At 38.4% G+C, this 15,994-nt stretch overlaps 1 protein-coding gene across 2 annotated transcripts in view; it reads right to left on the reverse strand.

The window, feature by feature from the left end:
• LOC121811761 overlaps window positions 1–469 on the reverse strand; it is a 16,397-nt gene extending 15,928 nt beyond the window's left edge. Inside the window, exon 1 of one of the 2 annotated variants that reach the window (XM_042222268.1) lies at window positions 261–469. In XM_042222268.1, the coding sequence (XP_042078202.1) occupies window positions 261–425 (165 nt within the window). In that variant the 5' untranslated portion in view covers window positions 426–469. Of the gene's footprint in view, window positions 1–131 lie in introns of both variants that reach the window. The other variant, XM_042222267.1, reaches the window with a different exon arrangement.
• Between the last annotated feature and the right edge of the window lie 15,525 nt (window positions 470–15,994).

A 15,994-nucleotide genomic window follows, 5' to 3' on the forward strand; every position in this document is an offset into this window, starting at 1 on the left:
AAAAAATATTTGTAACTGAACATTGCAAACACTTTTTAAAGGTTTTAACAAGTTAGGGCACCAAAAAAATGTTACAAAAATTTCAAGCTAAGTGTCACTCAAACGATTTTGCTTATACGATGAACCCTTACCTCATTCAGATCTCTGTTGTATTTCTTAGTCAGGTCAATGATACGGTTTAGGTTGTCTTTAGTGACGGGATTTGCAGCATATGGATTGATCAGCATGGCCACAGCAGACATCAGCACAAACATCATCATCTCCATACTTGTTTTTCGTTGGCTGAAAAGCAGAAGTCCTTGAAGTTGTTGTGAAGTGCTGGCTGAGAGCAGGTTATTTATACCTGCTCTGTCTACGCCTTCATTACGTTTGCCAATTACAAAAAACCAAAAAGCAGTCTGCAGCTCCTTGGCGATAAGATCCATGATTAGTTTGTGGTCAATGAGCAGAAACGAAACTATTTTTCTCAGAATAACCAATAGACTTGGTTGCATTACAGAAAAGATGAAAAAAAAATGGTACTTTCAAAAGAAACTTCATTACAGACTGTGATCCACACAAAGTGATACTGCTGAGAAAAATGGGGGAAGACTCAAACAATCTTAACTTTGATTTGCGGTGTGATTTTAAATCTGGCCAAAGGGGGGAGTCCGGTGACGTAGGCTGTCAAGATGGCAGCTTGAATGGGGAAGCTCCGTCGCAGTGGCAGCTAATTTGCGTTAGACTTGGAACATTGCGCTACACAACACTTACAAAATATCACCCCAGGGCTGTGGGAAGCTTGAAGACTCTTTGTGAAAACTCATAATGCAGAGTCACTAACAAAAACTTACGCTTCAACGGCAAGAAGGCGCTAGCAAGGAAACCTCGGCGAAAGCTAATGATGTGCGCCCGCCCTCACCTTCAATGTCGGATACTATCCAGGCTGCTACAACTGAACAAATGGCCAAGGACATTGCAAGTCCATTGCAACCGAGACACAAGAGAGCAAACTCAATGCTATCCAAATTGCTACGAGGGCAGTGGAGGCTAAGCTAGCGGATATGGCTACTCAAATAAGCAACACTGAGTCTCACCTGGATTTCCTTGAGGATGCTAGCAGAGTGCTAAAGGAAAATCCTCCTGCTACTAGTGAAGAGGTAAACGCTCTACGACAGAAATTAGATGATCTCGAAAGCAGAGGATGGAGAAAAATCCTGCACTTTGCTGGCTTTCCCAAGGGCTGTGAGGGTTCGGACGCTCTGACATTCGTGCACAACACAATCCCACAACTCCTGAAGGTCGACTTCCTGGGTGGGCTGGAGATTGACCGCGCACACCGCAGCCTAGTGAGACGCAAAACTGACAGTCATCCCCCAAGGGTCATCATCGCCTGATTTCTACGGTTCCAGGACAGGGAACGGGTCGTGGAAGCTGCGCCGAGGCTGGGGCAGCTGAGCTGGAACAACCACCACATCATGATCTTCCCCAACTACTCCAAACTTGTCATGGACAAACGAGTAGCATTTAATCCCTGTAAACTGTTGCTGCATGAAAAGAAGATCAAGTTCTCCCCACTGTTCCCAGCAGTGCTGGTGCTGAAAATGACGGCGGGCAGATGTGAGTTTACCAACCCAAAAAAAGCCCAGGACTACATTCTGTCTTTACCTTAAGGGAGTTATTTACAGTCAAGGGCTTGGATTTAAACACGACCTTTTTTTTTTTTTGCCCTAGTGTTAATTAAAACGCTATACACGATATACTTTGTACAAACTGTTTAGTTTCAATATTACAGGGCTTCGTGGTTTGATTTCATTTATTCAGTTGTGCTACTTTTGAGAACACTAAGAACATTAAATTCCTCTTTTAGTAATTCGGTTGTTATGAAGCCCTTCTCAGTTTGTCAAGGGACAGTTCTAACTAACCTGCATAGAGGTGTGTTCAGGTAGCTAAGTCCCGGTTACAGACCAATAAGCTTGATCAATTGCGATTGCAAAATTCTGGCCAAGGTACTAGCAACCAGATTAGATAAGGTCAAGACTTACCTAATACACCCCGACCAAGTCGGTTTTATTTGGACTCGCAGCTCTGCCGATAACATTAGATGCCTAATTGATATTATGTGGGCAACCCAGAATAAATCCCCTACGGGGGACTCTTCTCCAGCTATAGCCCTCTCCCTAGATGCAGAGAAAGCATTTGACAGGGTAGAGTGGTGTTTCCTATTTTGTGTAATGGCTCAAAATTCACAAGGTGGATCAAACTTCTCTACAACAATCTAAGAGCATTACTACTAATGAACCGTATTATATCACAGTCCTTCGACCTCCACAGAGGTATAAGACAGGGCTGCCCACAGAGTCCTCTGCTTTTTGTTCTAGCTTTAGAGCCTCTGGCAGCGACAATACGTAGAGGCCCTAATTTTCCAGGTATCCAGGTCCACAATAATAATCACAAATTGATGCTCTATGGTGACAATGCTCTGGTCCTGATATTGTAGCCAGAACACTCTCTACCTGCTCTCTAAAGAATTATTAACCGGTTCTCTAATATCTCAGGATATAGAGTAAATTGGTCAAAGTCTGAAGCGCCCCCTGTGACAGCCTTCTGCCCCAAAACCCTGTTCCAGCCAGGGGATTTCAGCTGGCCTCAGACTGGTATTAAATACTTGGGCATTACGTTCCCCCCTTTGTTATCTAACATAGTTCAGGTTAATTTTGAACCTCTATTGAACACGTTCAGAACCAACATAATTAGATGGTCCCCTTTGTTTCTCACCCTTTGGGGCAAAGTTAACATCATCAAAATGAATTGTGCTCCAAAATTTAATCACCTACTACAAACACTCCCACTAAAAATCCCATGGTTTAGTCTTGAGAGTACTTTGTGGTCACCACTCCCTCCGATGCACATTTTAACCACCAAGCTTTCACCAGATATACAAACCCGCCCCATTCTTTCGTTCCTGTAGACAGTCTGGAAGAAGGTGGCCTTGCTATTAAATTTTAACTCCTACCTTCATACTGAGGCCTCCATATGGCTCAATCCCAAACTCTGGATTAATAAGTCTCCGTTCTTCTGGAGACTGTGGGTCCAGAGAGGGATACTTGTTCTTGGAGACCTGTATCAGGGGAGAATTCTCAAGTCCTTCAATGACCTTAAAGCACAGTTTCAGTTGCCACAGAGTCAGTTTTGGAGATACTTGCAGCCTTTGGTTTTTCCTCCTCACCACCTCCAATTATTGAATATCTCAGCTACATCAAAAAAATCTTTGGGGGAAGTCGTGAAGTCTCTAAATATTACTCAATGCTTGTTAAGGGCACGAGTAAAGGGCTACCTGCCCTCCGATTAGCTTGGGAAGCTGACCTTGGTGTGGTTTTTACAGATCAGGAATGGACTACACTTTTGCAGAATAGTAAAAAGGTGTCCAGGGAACTTAGAACAAGACTAATCCAATTCAAATTACTATACCAGATTTACTGGTCGCCACACAGACTGTACAGGGCAAATCTCATACAGTCCCCTGAATGCTGGGGATGTCAGACTGGGGTGGGCACATTGACCCATATGATTTGGAGCTGTCCTAAAACCCAAATCTTTTGGACTGAGATACATGACTTTATCAAATCAACCATACGATGGGATATTCCTTTTTCACCAAGACTACTCGTTTTGGGGGACCCATCACTCCTTAAACATGCTCTGCCTAAGGCTGCTGAGTGGGTACAGACTGCATTGATGCTGGGGCGTAAACTCATTATCTCCCAGTGGAAGGCCCCTTCCACCCCACCTGTCTCTGTATGGCATGTTCAACTAGGGAGACTTGCTGCACTAGAACAACTCTCATACAGACTTCTGAATAAAGTGGAAAGCTTCCACCTGAAGTGGGATCCATATCTGTTCAGAGTAAAAGGATCAGACTAGAACTTAGAGTGGCACAGACATTGGGATTCTGACGAAGCACTCTCAGGGATGTCAGAGTGTGGCATGCAGCAAGACCCACGTAGTCAAAGGATGGCTGTGTTTTTGTTTGTTTGTTTATCTCTTGTTTTGTTTGTCCCCCTTCATTTTGGGTTTGTATTCTCTACTGTTCTGCTGATGCTTTTTTTATGTGACGTAATCTGTATCTACAGTGGACCATAGTGTTCTAAAAATACAATAGAATATTAATCACAAAAAAATCTGGCCAAAGGGCCAATGATTTTGGTTTCCACGGAAAATTGTTACATCACTTCCTACTCTACAAATTACAGTGAATGGTAGTAAAGATTTTTGACTTGAGACTTTGACTCTGAAAGGGTCTACATGACCGTTCACATTTCAAAAAATGAAAAAAAAAAGCAAGTTATTAACAGACTGTCATCCACTCAAAGTGGTTACCTGGAAATATACTGTTCAAAGAAATTAGCAGATGTGATTTATTGTTCTGTAAACACTTGTTACAATGCGGCGTGAGAGAGTTACAATAAAAATATCACACAAATATATTACAACAACCAGAATTTATGACTTTTACTTAAAAAAGAAGCAAATTTGCAGTTGTACAATAACACATCAAGTTGGTTTCTTAAACTTTGTAATGATCAAAGACAGCTACAGATATATTTCTGCTTTTGCAGTTAAAACATAGTTCAACCAAAATAAATCTTTGTCTTGTACTGAATTTAGTATTAATAAATAATAAAAACTGCATAAAAAAAGAGAAAAATCAGTGATAACTTACCAAACTAATAAAAAAAACAACTAGAATATGAAAAAAAATTTAAATTATGAAAACCCATGACTTTTGAAATACACTTAAAAGAGTTATCACGTTAGCCAGTTCAATGATCTTGAAGGTATTCAGGCAGCTTGTGTTACGTTTCCCATGACATTTCTTCTCTGAATACATTTGGTGAGGTTTCCCAGCAAATCAGGTAGTAGCTGTTCTTTTTCTGATGGCCGTACTTTCTTTAGTACTTCTTTGCAGTTTATCTGAAAGACAAGAATCTATGTTCAGTATATCTCTCACTGTTTTGCAGATGTATTTGTCTACCTAAAGTGAGGTTAGCACATTGTCTCTAAATATTTACAACACAGATTGACGCATTTCTTTCCAAGCTCCTTAAACTATGATCATGGTTGACTGAAAACCTTCACAGACTACACAGATTTGTTGTTCTTAAGTTGGAGATGTGTCAAAGAAGATAACTTACATCTGAGAAAACCCAAAAAAAACTTACATGTGATTTCTTAATGAATATTTCCAGGTTTCTCAAAATATCTTTCTCTTCGTCATTTTTGGGATGCTTTTGTAGGATGTCATGCACTTTGCAGAAGAAGTTATTCTGTATGAAGCATAAATAAGTAAACTAAGCTTTACAAATAAACATAAATAAAATGTAAAAAAGAGACCACTGTTCTTGTTGCAGTCTCTCCAAAAAAAAAACCTGAATGGAAAACTTGCAAACTGTTTCAAAGACAAGAAGTTTTCTCACCCCACATCCAGATTCAACCAAATGTGTCACATCCTCCACATAGAAACTCTGCAACATTGGTGAGACAAATTGTCACAAACAAGTTTTATGCACCAAAAACGTGAACAAAGCAGAAAAAACACGAGTTAACTAACAACAACAACAAAAAGCTCTATGAGTGTTAGGAGTCCAGAAAACAGTTGTGTTTATAAGATGAGCTCCTACCTTAGTGAGATTTTCACTGTATTGTTCAACAAGGTCAATGATACTGTTAAGACTATCGCTGAGAGTAAGATTACGGACAGGATTTGCAGCACATGGACTGATCAGCATGGCCACAGCAGACACCAGCATGAGCATCGTCATCTCCACACTTGTTGATTGTTGGCTGAAAACCTCTAGAAGACGTGTCTTCAAGCAGAAGCCCTTAAAGTGTTTCTGTTGCTCAGATGTCAACTGGCAGGTTGTTGTGAGGTCTTAGATGAGAACAGATTATTTATACTTGCTTTGCCCATGCCTTCGCCCTAATTGTTGGTTACAAAAAAAAAGCCTAGATACAATCTGAGGTGAATGTCAGATAAGGGACATGAGGATGTTATTGCCAGTAAGCAGAAAAGCAAGCGTTTCTCTGAATTAAAAAAAATGAAAAAGCAACTTATTAACAGATTGTCATCCGCTCGAAGTGGTTACCTGGAAATGTACTGTTCAAAGAAATTAAGGGAAGACTTGAACAATCTTATGTTTGAATTAATGGGCTGATTTTTTTTGGTTTCCACTGACTGTTGTCACGTCATTTTTTACTCAACAAATTACGCAGAATATGGCACTAAAGATTTCCAACAAGAATATTTCATTCAGCAAAATCAGATGTTTGAAGTGTTTGTTTGTTGTTAACTTTGTGAGCATATATTGAGTGTAACTGGCAATTTTGCCTCACTTTCATGTTCAAGAAACCAGTCTGAGATGATTTGAGCTGTGAGACATGTTCCCTTGTCCTGCTGGAGGCAGACATCAGAAGATGGGTACACTGTGATCCTACAGGGAGAAATGGACATGAACAGCAACAATACTCAATCAGGCTTTTATGATTTAATGATGCTCAGTTAGTACAAAGTAGTGGTGTGCGACATTGCATATTTTGGTATCGATTCAATACCAAGTAAATACAGGCCAGTATCGCCAATACTGATACTTTTCAATAAATAAGGTGGATGCACCATTGAATTGCTAAATCTCAATTAATTTTCATGAACTTAAGTTTTTTTTATGATGTTTCCTTTTTTAGTATGAAATAGTTAAAACCTAGGACATAATTAGGACAAAATTTATAATTAAATAGAAAATACTTATAGAAAATCAATATTATCAATTTTTTTTGACAAAACCTAAAATGAAAAGTGCACGCAAACCAGTAAACAAATTAAAACAAACAAGTACTGTTGAGAAACTGTAACACAAAAATGACATCTAAAATTCTCAACAAAAAAACAACTGGTGAAAATATAAATAATATGTAAATAATTTAACAACCCCCAAAGCATCTGAGTCACATCACATGATGGCGCAACATCTAAACACAAGAGGGGGAGGGGGAGTAAAGTGTGCCTGCTCTGTGCTGACACAGGAGCGGCGAGTCCGGCGACCTGGCTGTTTCGTCTTTTCCCAAACCACAGCACTGCAAACAAGAGCGGAATTTAAAGTAAAGAATCAATCTCACCAGGCTAGTATTGATCCGATATCGATGCCGACTTGGTATCGATACAATCGATATTTGGATCGAACCGCCCACCACTAGTACAAAGTGTGCCAAGAAAATATCACTTACATTGCATCACCACCGCCAGCAGCCTAGAGCGTTCATACACGGCAGCATGGATCCATGCTTTAATGTCATTTACACCAAATTCTGAAGCTACTGTCTGAATGTCACAGCAGAAACTAAATCATCAGACCAAACCACATTGTTCACATCCTCTATTTCCCAACTTTGGTGAGCCTGCATGATCTGCAGCTTCAGTTTCGTGTTCCGAGATGTCAGGAGTGTGACCTGGTGCAGTCTTCTGCTACTGTACTCAATTTGATTCAAGGTTCAACATCTTGTTGCAGTTGTGTACCTGACAAAATGCTGGTGATTATATATATATATAACTGATAGACGTTTTTCTGTCAGGTTCGGTGGCTTTTCATCCACATCTACACCCCTTACATGTGGGGTCCCTCAAGGATCTATCCTTGGCCTAGTCCTCTTTTCTCTTTACATGCTCCCATTGGGCTCTATTTTCAGGAAAGATGGAATCTCATTTCACTGCCGATAATCCTCAAATCTACTTTCCTCTTAAAAGAATTCTACAGACTCTCTAAAAGTTTTGCTAGACTTCTTTGATGACATTAATTCATGGTTTGCTTTCAATTTTTTGAATATAAACGATCAAAAAACTGAGATTGTACTATTTGGACCTTCTAACCCTTGTTTTTCTTTTAAGGGTACGGTGGCCCTGAAAGACCAAACGAACTGCAATTTAAGAAAACACCAGCAATAAGAAAAACGCTGCAAAAGCACACAAAATGCAACAGAAATAGGAAAAACGACAACGGAAAAAACTAAACAGAAATAGGAAAAATGACTACGGAACTAGGAAAAACGAAAACAGAAATAGGAAAAAACATATTTCCAAAAGCACAAGGAAAGTGTTTCTGTGGAGACAATAACCCGTCGGACCAGTTGCAGGAACCAAAATATGCTAAGAATTGCGCTGGGAGACTCTTAAAAGAAGTGGAGGATCTATCAGTTTTGTGAGGAAAGAAAAGGTGAGAGGTAAGTTTGTTAGCCTAACTATTAGCCTAAAAATCCGTCATCAGTTTTATATGAATCATGATAAAACACACCTCCCATGTTTTGGGTTCTCAGGGCCACCATATAAGGGTGACCTTGGGCCTCTGGAAAAGTCTAGAACTCCCATTGCAAAAAATCTAGTAGTGTTCTTTAATAGCAATTTTTGATTTGAGAAACAAATAAATTCTGTTGTAAAAGCCAGCTTCTTCCAGCTCAGGGCCTTTGCAAAAATTTAATTTTGTCATCTGCTGACTTCGAGAAAGTAATTCATGCATTCATTTCATCCAGGCTTGACTCCTGTAAAAGTCTTTATTTTGGTATCAGCCAGGCTCTGCTCTCTCGTCTTCAGCTTGTTCAGAATGCTACAGCCCGACACTTGACAGGCACTCGTAAACATGACCATATTTCCCCAGTCTTGGCTCATTTACAGTGGCTTCCAGTACTTTACAGTACAGTAGAAATGATTTTAAGATTTTACTGTTTGTTTTTAAGTCTCTAAATGGATTAGCTCCATCAGACCTCTCTGCTCTTTTAACTAAAACTATTCCAAATAGGTCAGCTGATAAGTTGCTTCTAGTTGTCCCTTGAAGCAGGCTAAAAAACAGTGGAGACCAGGCCTTTGCAATTTCTGCTCCCAAACTTTGTAATAGTGTCTCTTCAAATTAGGATCTGATCCGTCTGAAAACACATTTTTAATCACTAGCTTTTAATTGTGAGTTTTTGTTTTGTTCTTTGTGTGTGTTTGTTAGACTTATAGTCAAGACCGCCTAAACCAAGACCAGGGCAATACCAAGACCAGAGGGCATCGAGACCAAGACAAGACCAAGACAGACCGAGTCAAGACAAAGATAAAGTCGAGACGAGACAGAGACCGAGACAAAAAAAAGTCTTTATACTACAGCCAGATGCTGCTTCGTTTATGGGTGTCAGGCATATTTATGTGTTTTTGCGATGCACCTGCACAGCCCTTCTCACCGCTGTCTACTGTCTCACTCACTTACTGAGAGGACAGACGCACGCTCCACTTGACTGTCGCGTATCTCACCCTCTGTTTTTCAAATAATGATATTATCCTATATCCTCGCATGTGATTGGCCACAATATGGAGGAATTGGAGCATAGCTGAGCCACTGTGTGAGAGCTGAGCAGTGAAAGGAAATTAAGTGAGGAGGTGGCTCTCGCTCAATGGGAATCGACTCTTCTGATTCACTACAAAGCACTCTCTAAGCACGGCTTTTAGAGCTGATGCTTTTGCGCATGACACATTATCGAACGTTGTGTATCATGGATACTGATTAATATTAATACTGTTACATATTAAACCTAGCCATATTTTCAAATTATGAGGAAAGTTTATATATACGTGATACTTAAAGCTTCAAACCACTATGAATGCTCAGTTTGCGAGTTCTTTTCTATTTACAGAGCTGTGGGATGTCACAGCTGTGGCTGTGAGTTAGCAGCTCCACCCACCTGCTTTGGGTGGAGCTTGTGGTTGTTTTGATTAGACTGCCAATCACAAGGAAGCTGACTTGAAATGCATGCAGTATCAAAGCCAAAGGTTCACTCCAGAGCATGGATGGCATGGGGAACTCTGACAGAGACCAAGAACTGCTGCAAATGAATATAATATCTCCCTATTAAGATGTTGAAAGGGCAGAATGATATGAAACGATCTGCGAAAGGTTCAGTTTTATAAAAATTCAGGTTTAAAATAAAGAAAATAAAATGTTTGTTACAGTAGATTGACACAAAGCATTTCCACACAAATTCCACTTCTGGGCAAATGTGATTTATTGTTCTGTAAACACTTGTTACAATGCGGTGTGAGAGAGTTACAATAAAAATATCACACAAATATATTACAACAACCAGAATTACTTTTACTTAAAAAAAGAAGCAAATTTGCAGTTGTACAAAAACACATTAAGTTGCTTTCTTAAACTTTGTAATGATCAAAGACAGCTACAGATATATTTCTGCTTTTGCAGTTTAAACATAGTTCAACCAAACAAAATCTTTGAGCTGTACTGAATTTAGTATTAATAAATAATAAAAACTGCATTAAAAAAGACAGAGAAAAATCAGTAATAACTTACTAAACTAATAAAAAAAACTAAAATATGAAAAAAATGCTTGAATTATGAAAACCCATGACTTTTGAAATACACTTAAAAGAATTATCATGTTAACCAGTTCAATGATCTTGAAGGTATTCAGGCAGCTTGTGTTACGTTTCCCATGACATTTCTTCTCTGAATACATTTGGTGAGGTTTCCCAGCAAATCAGGTAGTGGCTTTTCTTTTTCTGATGGCCGTACTTTCTTTAGTACTTCTTTGCAGTCTATCTGAAAGACAAGAATCTGTGTTCAGTATATATGCTCAGTTTTGCAGATGTATTTGTCTACCTAAAGTGAGATTAGCACATTGTCTCTAAATATTTACAACACAGACTGACGCTTTTCTTTCCAAACTCCTTAGACTATGATGACCTGGATGACTGAGAACCTTCACAGACTACACAGATTTGTTGTTCTTAAGTTAGAGATGTGTCAAAATAGATAACTTACATCTGATTTCTTAATGAATATTTCCAGGTTTCTCACAATTTCTTTCTCGTTGTCATTTTTGGCATGCTTTTGTAGGATGTCATTCACTTTGCAGAAGAAGTTATTCTGTACGGAACACAAGGACGGATTTATAAGCTTTTAAAAACACGTGCATTTACAATTATATAAGTTGGCTAGTGTTTTTTCTGCAGTTTGTAAAAAAAAAAGACAACTCAAACTTCCAATCAGCAGAACAATTCAAGAAAACTGAATGAATTAAAAGGAACATTGTTTCAAAGATATGAAAAAATGTCTCCTCACCCCACATCCATTGTCAGCCAGGTCAGACACATCCTCCACAAAGAACCTCTGTAAGATCCAAGAAAAAATTACTTTGTCAGGTAACACTTTTAACATATTGAATCAGATAAGGCACCAAAAAATTTAATAGAAAAAAATATTTGTAACTGAACATTGCAAACACTTTTTAAAGGTTTTAACAAGTTAGGGCACCAAAAAAATGTTACAAAAATTTCAAGCTAAGTGTCACTCAAACAATTTTGCTTATACGATGAACCCTTACCTCATTCAGATCTCTGTTGTATTTCTCAGTCAGGTCAATGATACGGTTTACGTTGTCGTTAGGGACAGGATTTGCAGCATATGGATTGATCAGCATGGCCACAGCAGACACCAGCACAAACATCATCATCTCCATACTTGTTGTTCGTTTGTTGAAAACCAGAAGTCCTTGAAGTTGTTGTGAAGTGCTGGCTGACAGCAGATTATTTATACCTGCTCTGTCTACGCCTTCATTACGTTTGCCAATTACAAAAAAACCAAAAAGCAGTCTGCAGCGCCTTGGCGATAAGATCCATGATTAGTTTGTGGTCAATGAGCAGAAAAGAAACTATTTTTCTCAGAATAACCAGACTTGGTTGCATTACAGAAAAGATAAAAAAAAATGGTACTTTCAAAAGAAACTTCATTACAGACTGTGATCCACGCAAAGTGATTTCTTGGAAGTATACTGCTGAAAAAAATGGGGGAAGACTCAACCAATCTTAACTTCGATTTGCGGTGTGATTTTAAATCTGGCCAAAGGGCCGATGATTTTGGTTTCCACTGAAAATTGTTACATCATTTCCTACTGTACAAATTACAGTGAATGGTAGTGAAGATTTTTGACTTGAGTATTTCATTCACAATCTGATACGTTAATTAAATGTTTCCTTAATCCCTTGGATGGATTCTTACTTTAATGTTGTTATACTAAATTCTGGTTCTACCATCTAAATATTGCAGCAGAAATCGAGACTCAACATACTTGGCGATGATTTAAATGTTTCTATTGTAGAATTGTAAACTGTAGCCTCACTATGTTATTCTTAGCAAACAGGAGTGGCACCTTATGTGTCTTGTGAGGATGTACCCTTTCTGTGTCGAAGTTCAGTGCAATTGGGCTACAGTACAAGATGTGTTGTGCATTCAGAGATGCTCTTCTGCATACGATCAATCTAACAATTGGCTATTTGACTTAGAGTGTTCTTCCTATTAGCTTAAAGCAGGGGTGGGCAACCACATGCCTCGAGGGCTGGTGTCCTGCAGATTTTAGAAGTGTTCTTGATCCAATATAGCTGATTCAAATGGCTAAATTACCTCCTCAACATGTCCTTTAGTTCTCCACAGGCCTGGTAATGAACTAATCATTTGATTCAGGTGTGTTGACCCAGGGTGAGATCTAAAACCTGCAGGACACCGGCCCTCGAGGCATGGAGTTGCCCACCCCTGGCTTAAAGCAGTCTGGCCATTCTCCCCTGATCTCTGCTATCATGAAAGTATTTTCACACAGATAATTCGGTTTTACTTTTTTGGTTCATTCTCTGTAAACCTTAGATTGTTGTGTGGGTAAATCCCAGTAGATCAGCAGTTAATGAAATACTCATCTGGAACCAAGAAACTCGTCACGCTCAAAGTCACTTAAATCACTTGTGGTCCTGATTCTGATGCTGTGTTTAAACTTTAGCAGGGCATCATTACCATGGCTACATGTATAAATATTTGCTTTCCGCCATGTGATTAACTGCTTAGATATTTTTGTTAATGAGCAGTAGAAGAGATATACATACAAAAGTGGCCAGTAAGTGTATATGCATACACACAATGTTAGACTGAGAGGTGGTGGTATCCTTAATATTGTTATCTCAGGTACACAGCTCTGTCAGTCAGTACAGCAGCTCCACCCACCTGCAGATTAAACCTTCCGTTAGGGATGAGCAACCAATGAGAAAAGTAGCTTAGGGAGTGTAGTTTTCAAGCAAAAGGCTCATTTCAGACAGTGGATGGACTGAGAGTCTGCAGCTCGGTCAGTATAAATGAATCTTGCAAAGTTATGCTAACAGAAGCCAAGAACTAAAATACTGAGCCACAAATGACGCCATCATCAAAATGTGATCTTAACAGCCAAATGTGTGTAAAAGTTAATTGTCTTGCTATAAAGCCCAAAGCATTTCCATACAAACTGGGACTTGTGGATAAAAGTGATTTATTATTGTTCTGTAAACACTTGGTTCAATGCAATGTGAGACAATTGCAATAAATATGTAATACAAATATATTAAAAATCCTTAACTTAAATAAAAAATAAATACGCAGTTGTACAATAACATGTCAAGTTGATCTGTTGTGCTGTTTGACGACAGCTACACATACATTTTTAAAAATGCAATTAAACACAGCTCAGTCAGATATGTCTTTGCTAATGTACCGAATATAGCTACTATTAAATAACATCAACTGCATAAAAAGGAAGAAAAATACTGTCTTAAACTATAGAATGAAATAAATATCCAATGCTTGAATTGTGATAAATTACAAAAAGAAAAAAAAAAAGAACAAAGAAAATGACTTGGAAGCATTATGACAGACAGTCCACAGATCTGGAAGGTATCCAGGCGTGTTTTTATTTTCCACTGAAGTTTCTCTTCTGAATGCATATCTTGAGGTTTTCCAGCAAAGCCGGTATTGGCTTTTCAGTTCTTGCCTTCGGCACAGTCTTCAGTACTTCAGTGCAGTTCACCTGAATGACAAGAAATCAGCTGAGCTCAGTACAATATGTTTTATTGTTTTGCAGATTCTTTGTCTCACCAAAGACACAACAGGTAGATTTAGTACATTGTCTCTAAAGGTGCGTAACACAGATTTGATGTTCTTATATAGGAAATATGTCAGAGAAGATATCTTACATTTGTGCCGTTAATAAACACTTCCAAGTTTCTCACAATCTCCTTCTCTTTATATTTCTGCTGCTTTGTGGCATGGTTTTCCAGGATCTCGTGCACTTTGCAGATGAAATTATTCTGTATGAAACATAAACAAGTATTAGCGTTACAAATAAACACAATTAAAATGTTAAAAAGAGATCACTGTTCTTATTGCAGTCTCTCAAAAAAGAAACCTGAATGGAAAGCTTGCAAACTGTTTCAAAGACATGAAAAGTAGTCTTCTCACCCCACATCCAGATTCAACCAAGTGTGTCACATCCTCCACATAGATACTCTGCAACGTTGGAGAGACAAATTGTCACAATCAAGTTTTAAAAACTTGAACAAAGCAGAAAAAATTAAAGTAAACTAACAACAAGAACAACAAAAAGCTCTATGAATGCTAAGAGGCAGTTAAATGTATAAGATACGGTCTTACCTCATTCAAAGTTTTACTGTATTCTTGAACAAGGTCAATGATATTGTTTAAGTTCATATTGTAGATGGGATTTGCAGCACATGGACTGATAAGCAGGGCCACAGTAGACACCAGCACAAACGTCATCATCTCCATACTTGTTATTAGTTGCCTGAAAAGCTGAAAAGCCTTTAAAGTATTTCTGCTCAATTGTCAGCTTGCAGGTTGCTGTGAGGTCTTGGCTGATGAACAGATTATTTATACTTGCTTTGCCCACGCCTTCACCACAATTGTCAATTACAAAAAAAACCCCAAATGCAGTCTGCAGCGATGGAGAGATAAGACTCGTGATTAAGTTGTGGTCAATACGCAGCTTGAGAAAGGAGAACAGTTTCTCTGAAATGAGTCTATACGGTGGGCTGCATTACAAAAAAGGAGAAGAAGAAAACAACAACAGACATCTATTTACAATGGTTACTTGACAATATTCTCATAAAGTTGAGAAGACTTGACTAGTCTGAAGTTTGATTTCTGATGTGGTTTTCAATCCCGCCCTCATACAGGTGCTGGTTTTTGTTTAGACTGATTACTATTTCATCCGTTTCTACTGTACAGATTACACAGAGTTTGGCAGTAAACATTTTTCGACTTGATTATTTAATTCATGAACATCTGATGTTTTAGCCGTTTCCTCAATCGTTTGGTCAAACAGTAACTGTAATCTGCAGTTTTGCCCTAATTTTCTTACCAAGAAACAAGTCTGAGATGATTTGAGCTTCGTGATTTATGATCACTATTTTTTTTTATTAGTCCTTTATCTATCCACGTAAAAATCTCATTGAGATTAAAAAAAGAGAGACCTGGCATCATGGCAACAAAAGTCAAAAATACATGTACCTCATAAGTATATAACATTTAAAACAAATACAATATCCCCGTACGAACATGTGAAAAATATACAATAACAGATCAAATTAAGAGTGATATTAAAAACAATCACACTGAGTAAAAGAGTTATTCCCTTGTTCCTTTAAGATGGACTTAAACTCCCCCAAGGTAACCAATTGTAATAATTTTAGTTCCTTCTGCAGATTATTCCAGGAAGCAGGGGCAGCGTATTTAAATGCCCTTTCCCCCAATTCTGTTCTGATTTTTGGGACAGATATTGTGAAAATTAAGGCTGTACTGGTTGTGGTTTTTACACATATAAACACATAAATAAGAGGGAACCAGCCCAAGGAGAGATTTATAGGTAATATGGTGCATTATCCTGCTGGAAATGCACCATATCATGCTGAATGCAGTGCATCCACTGCTAACCTTTGTATATTGTATATTTTATTTTATACCTATGTACACACACACACACACACACACACACACTTATATATATACATATTTGGTATACATATTCAACATTAATGAATCAATGGTACGGAAATGGAGAAAGTAAGGAGAATGAGTTGAGCAAAGTTTGACTTATCTGGCTGTTCTGT

The sequence above is a fragment of the Haplochromis burtoni genome, unplaced genomic scaffold, assembly GCF_018398535.1.
Source record: "Haplochromis burtoni strain Fernald_Lab_line unplaced genomic scaffold, NCSU_Asbu1 Contig_83, whole genome shotgun sequence".
Lineage (NCBI taxonomy): Eukaryota > Metazoa > Chordata > Actinopteri > Cichliformes > Cichlidae > Haplochromis > Haplochromis burtoni.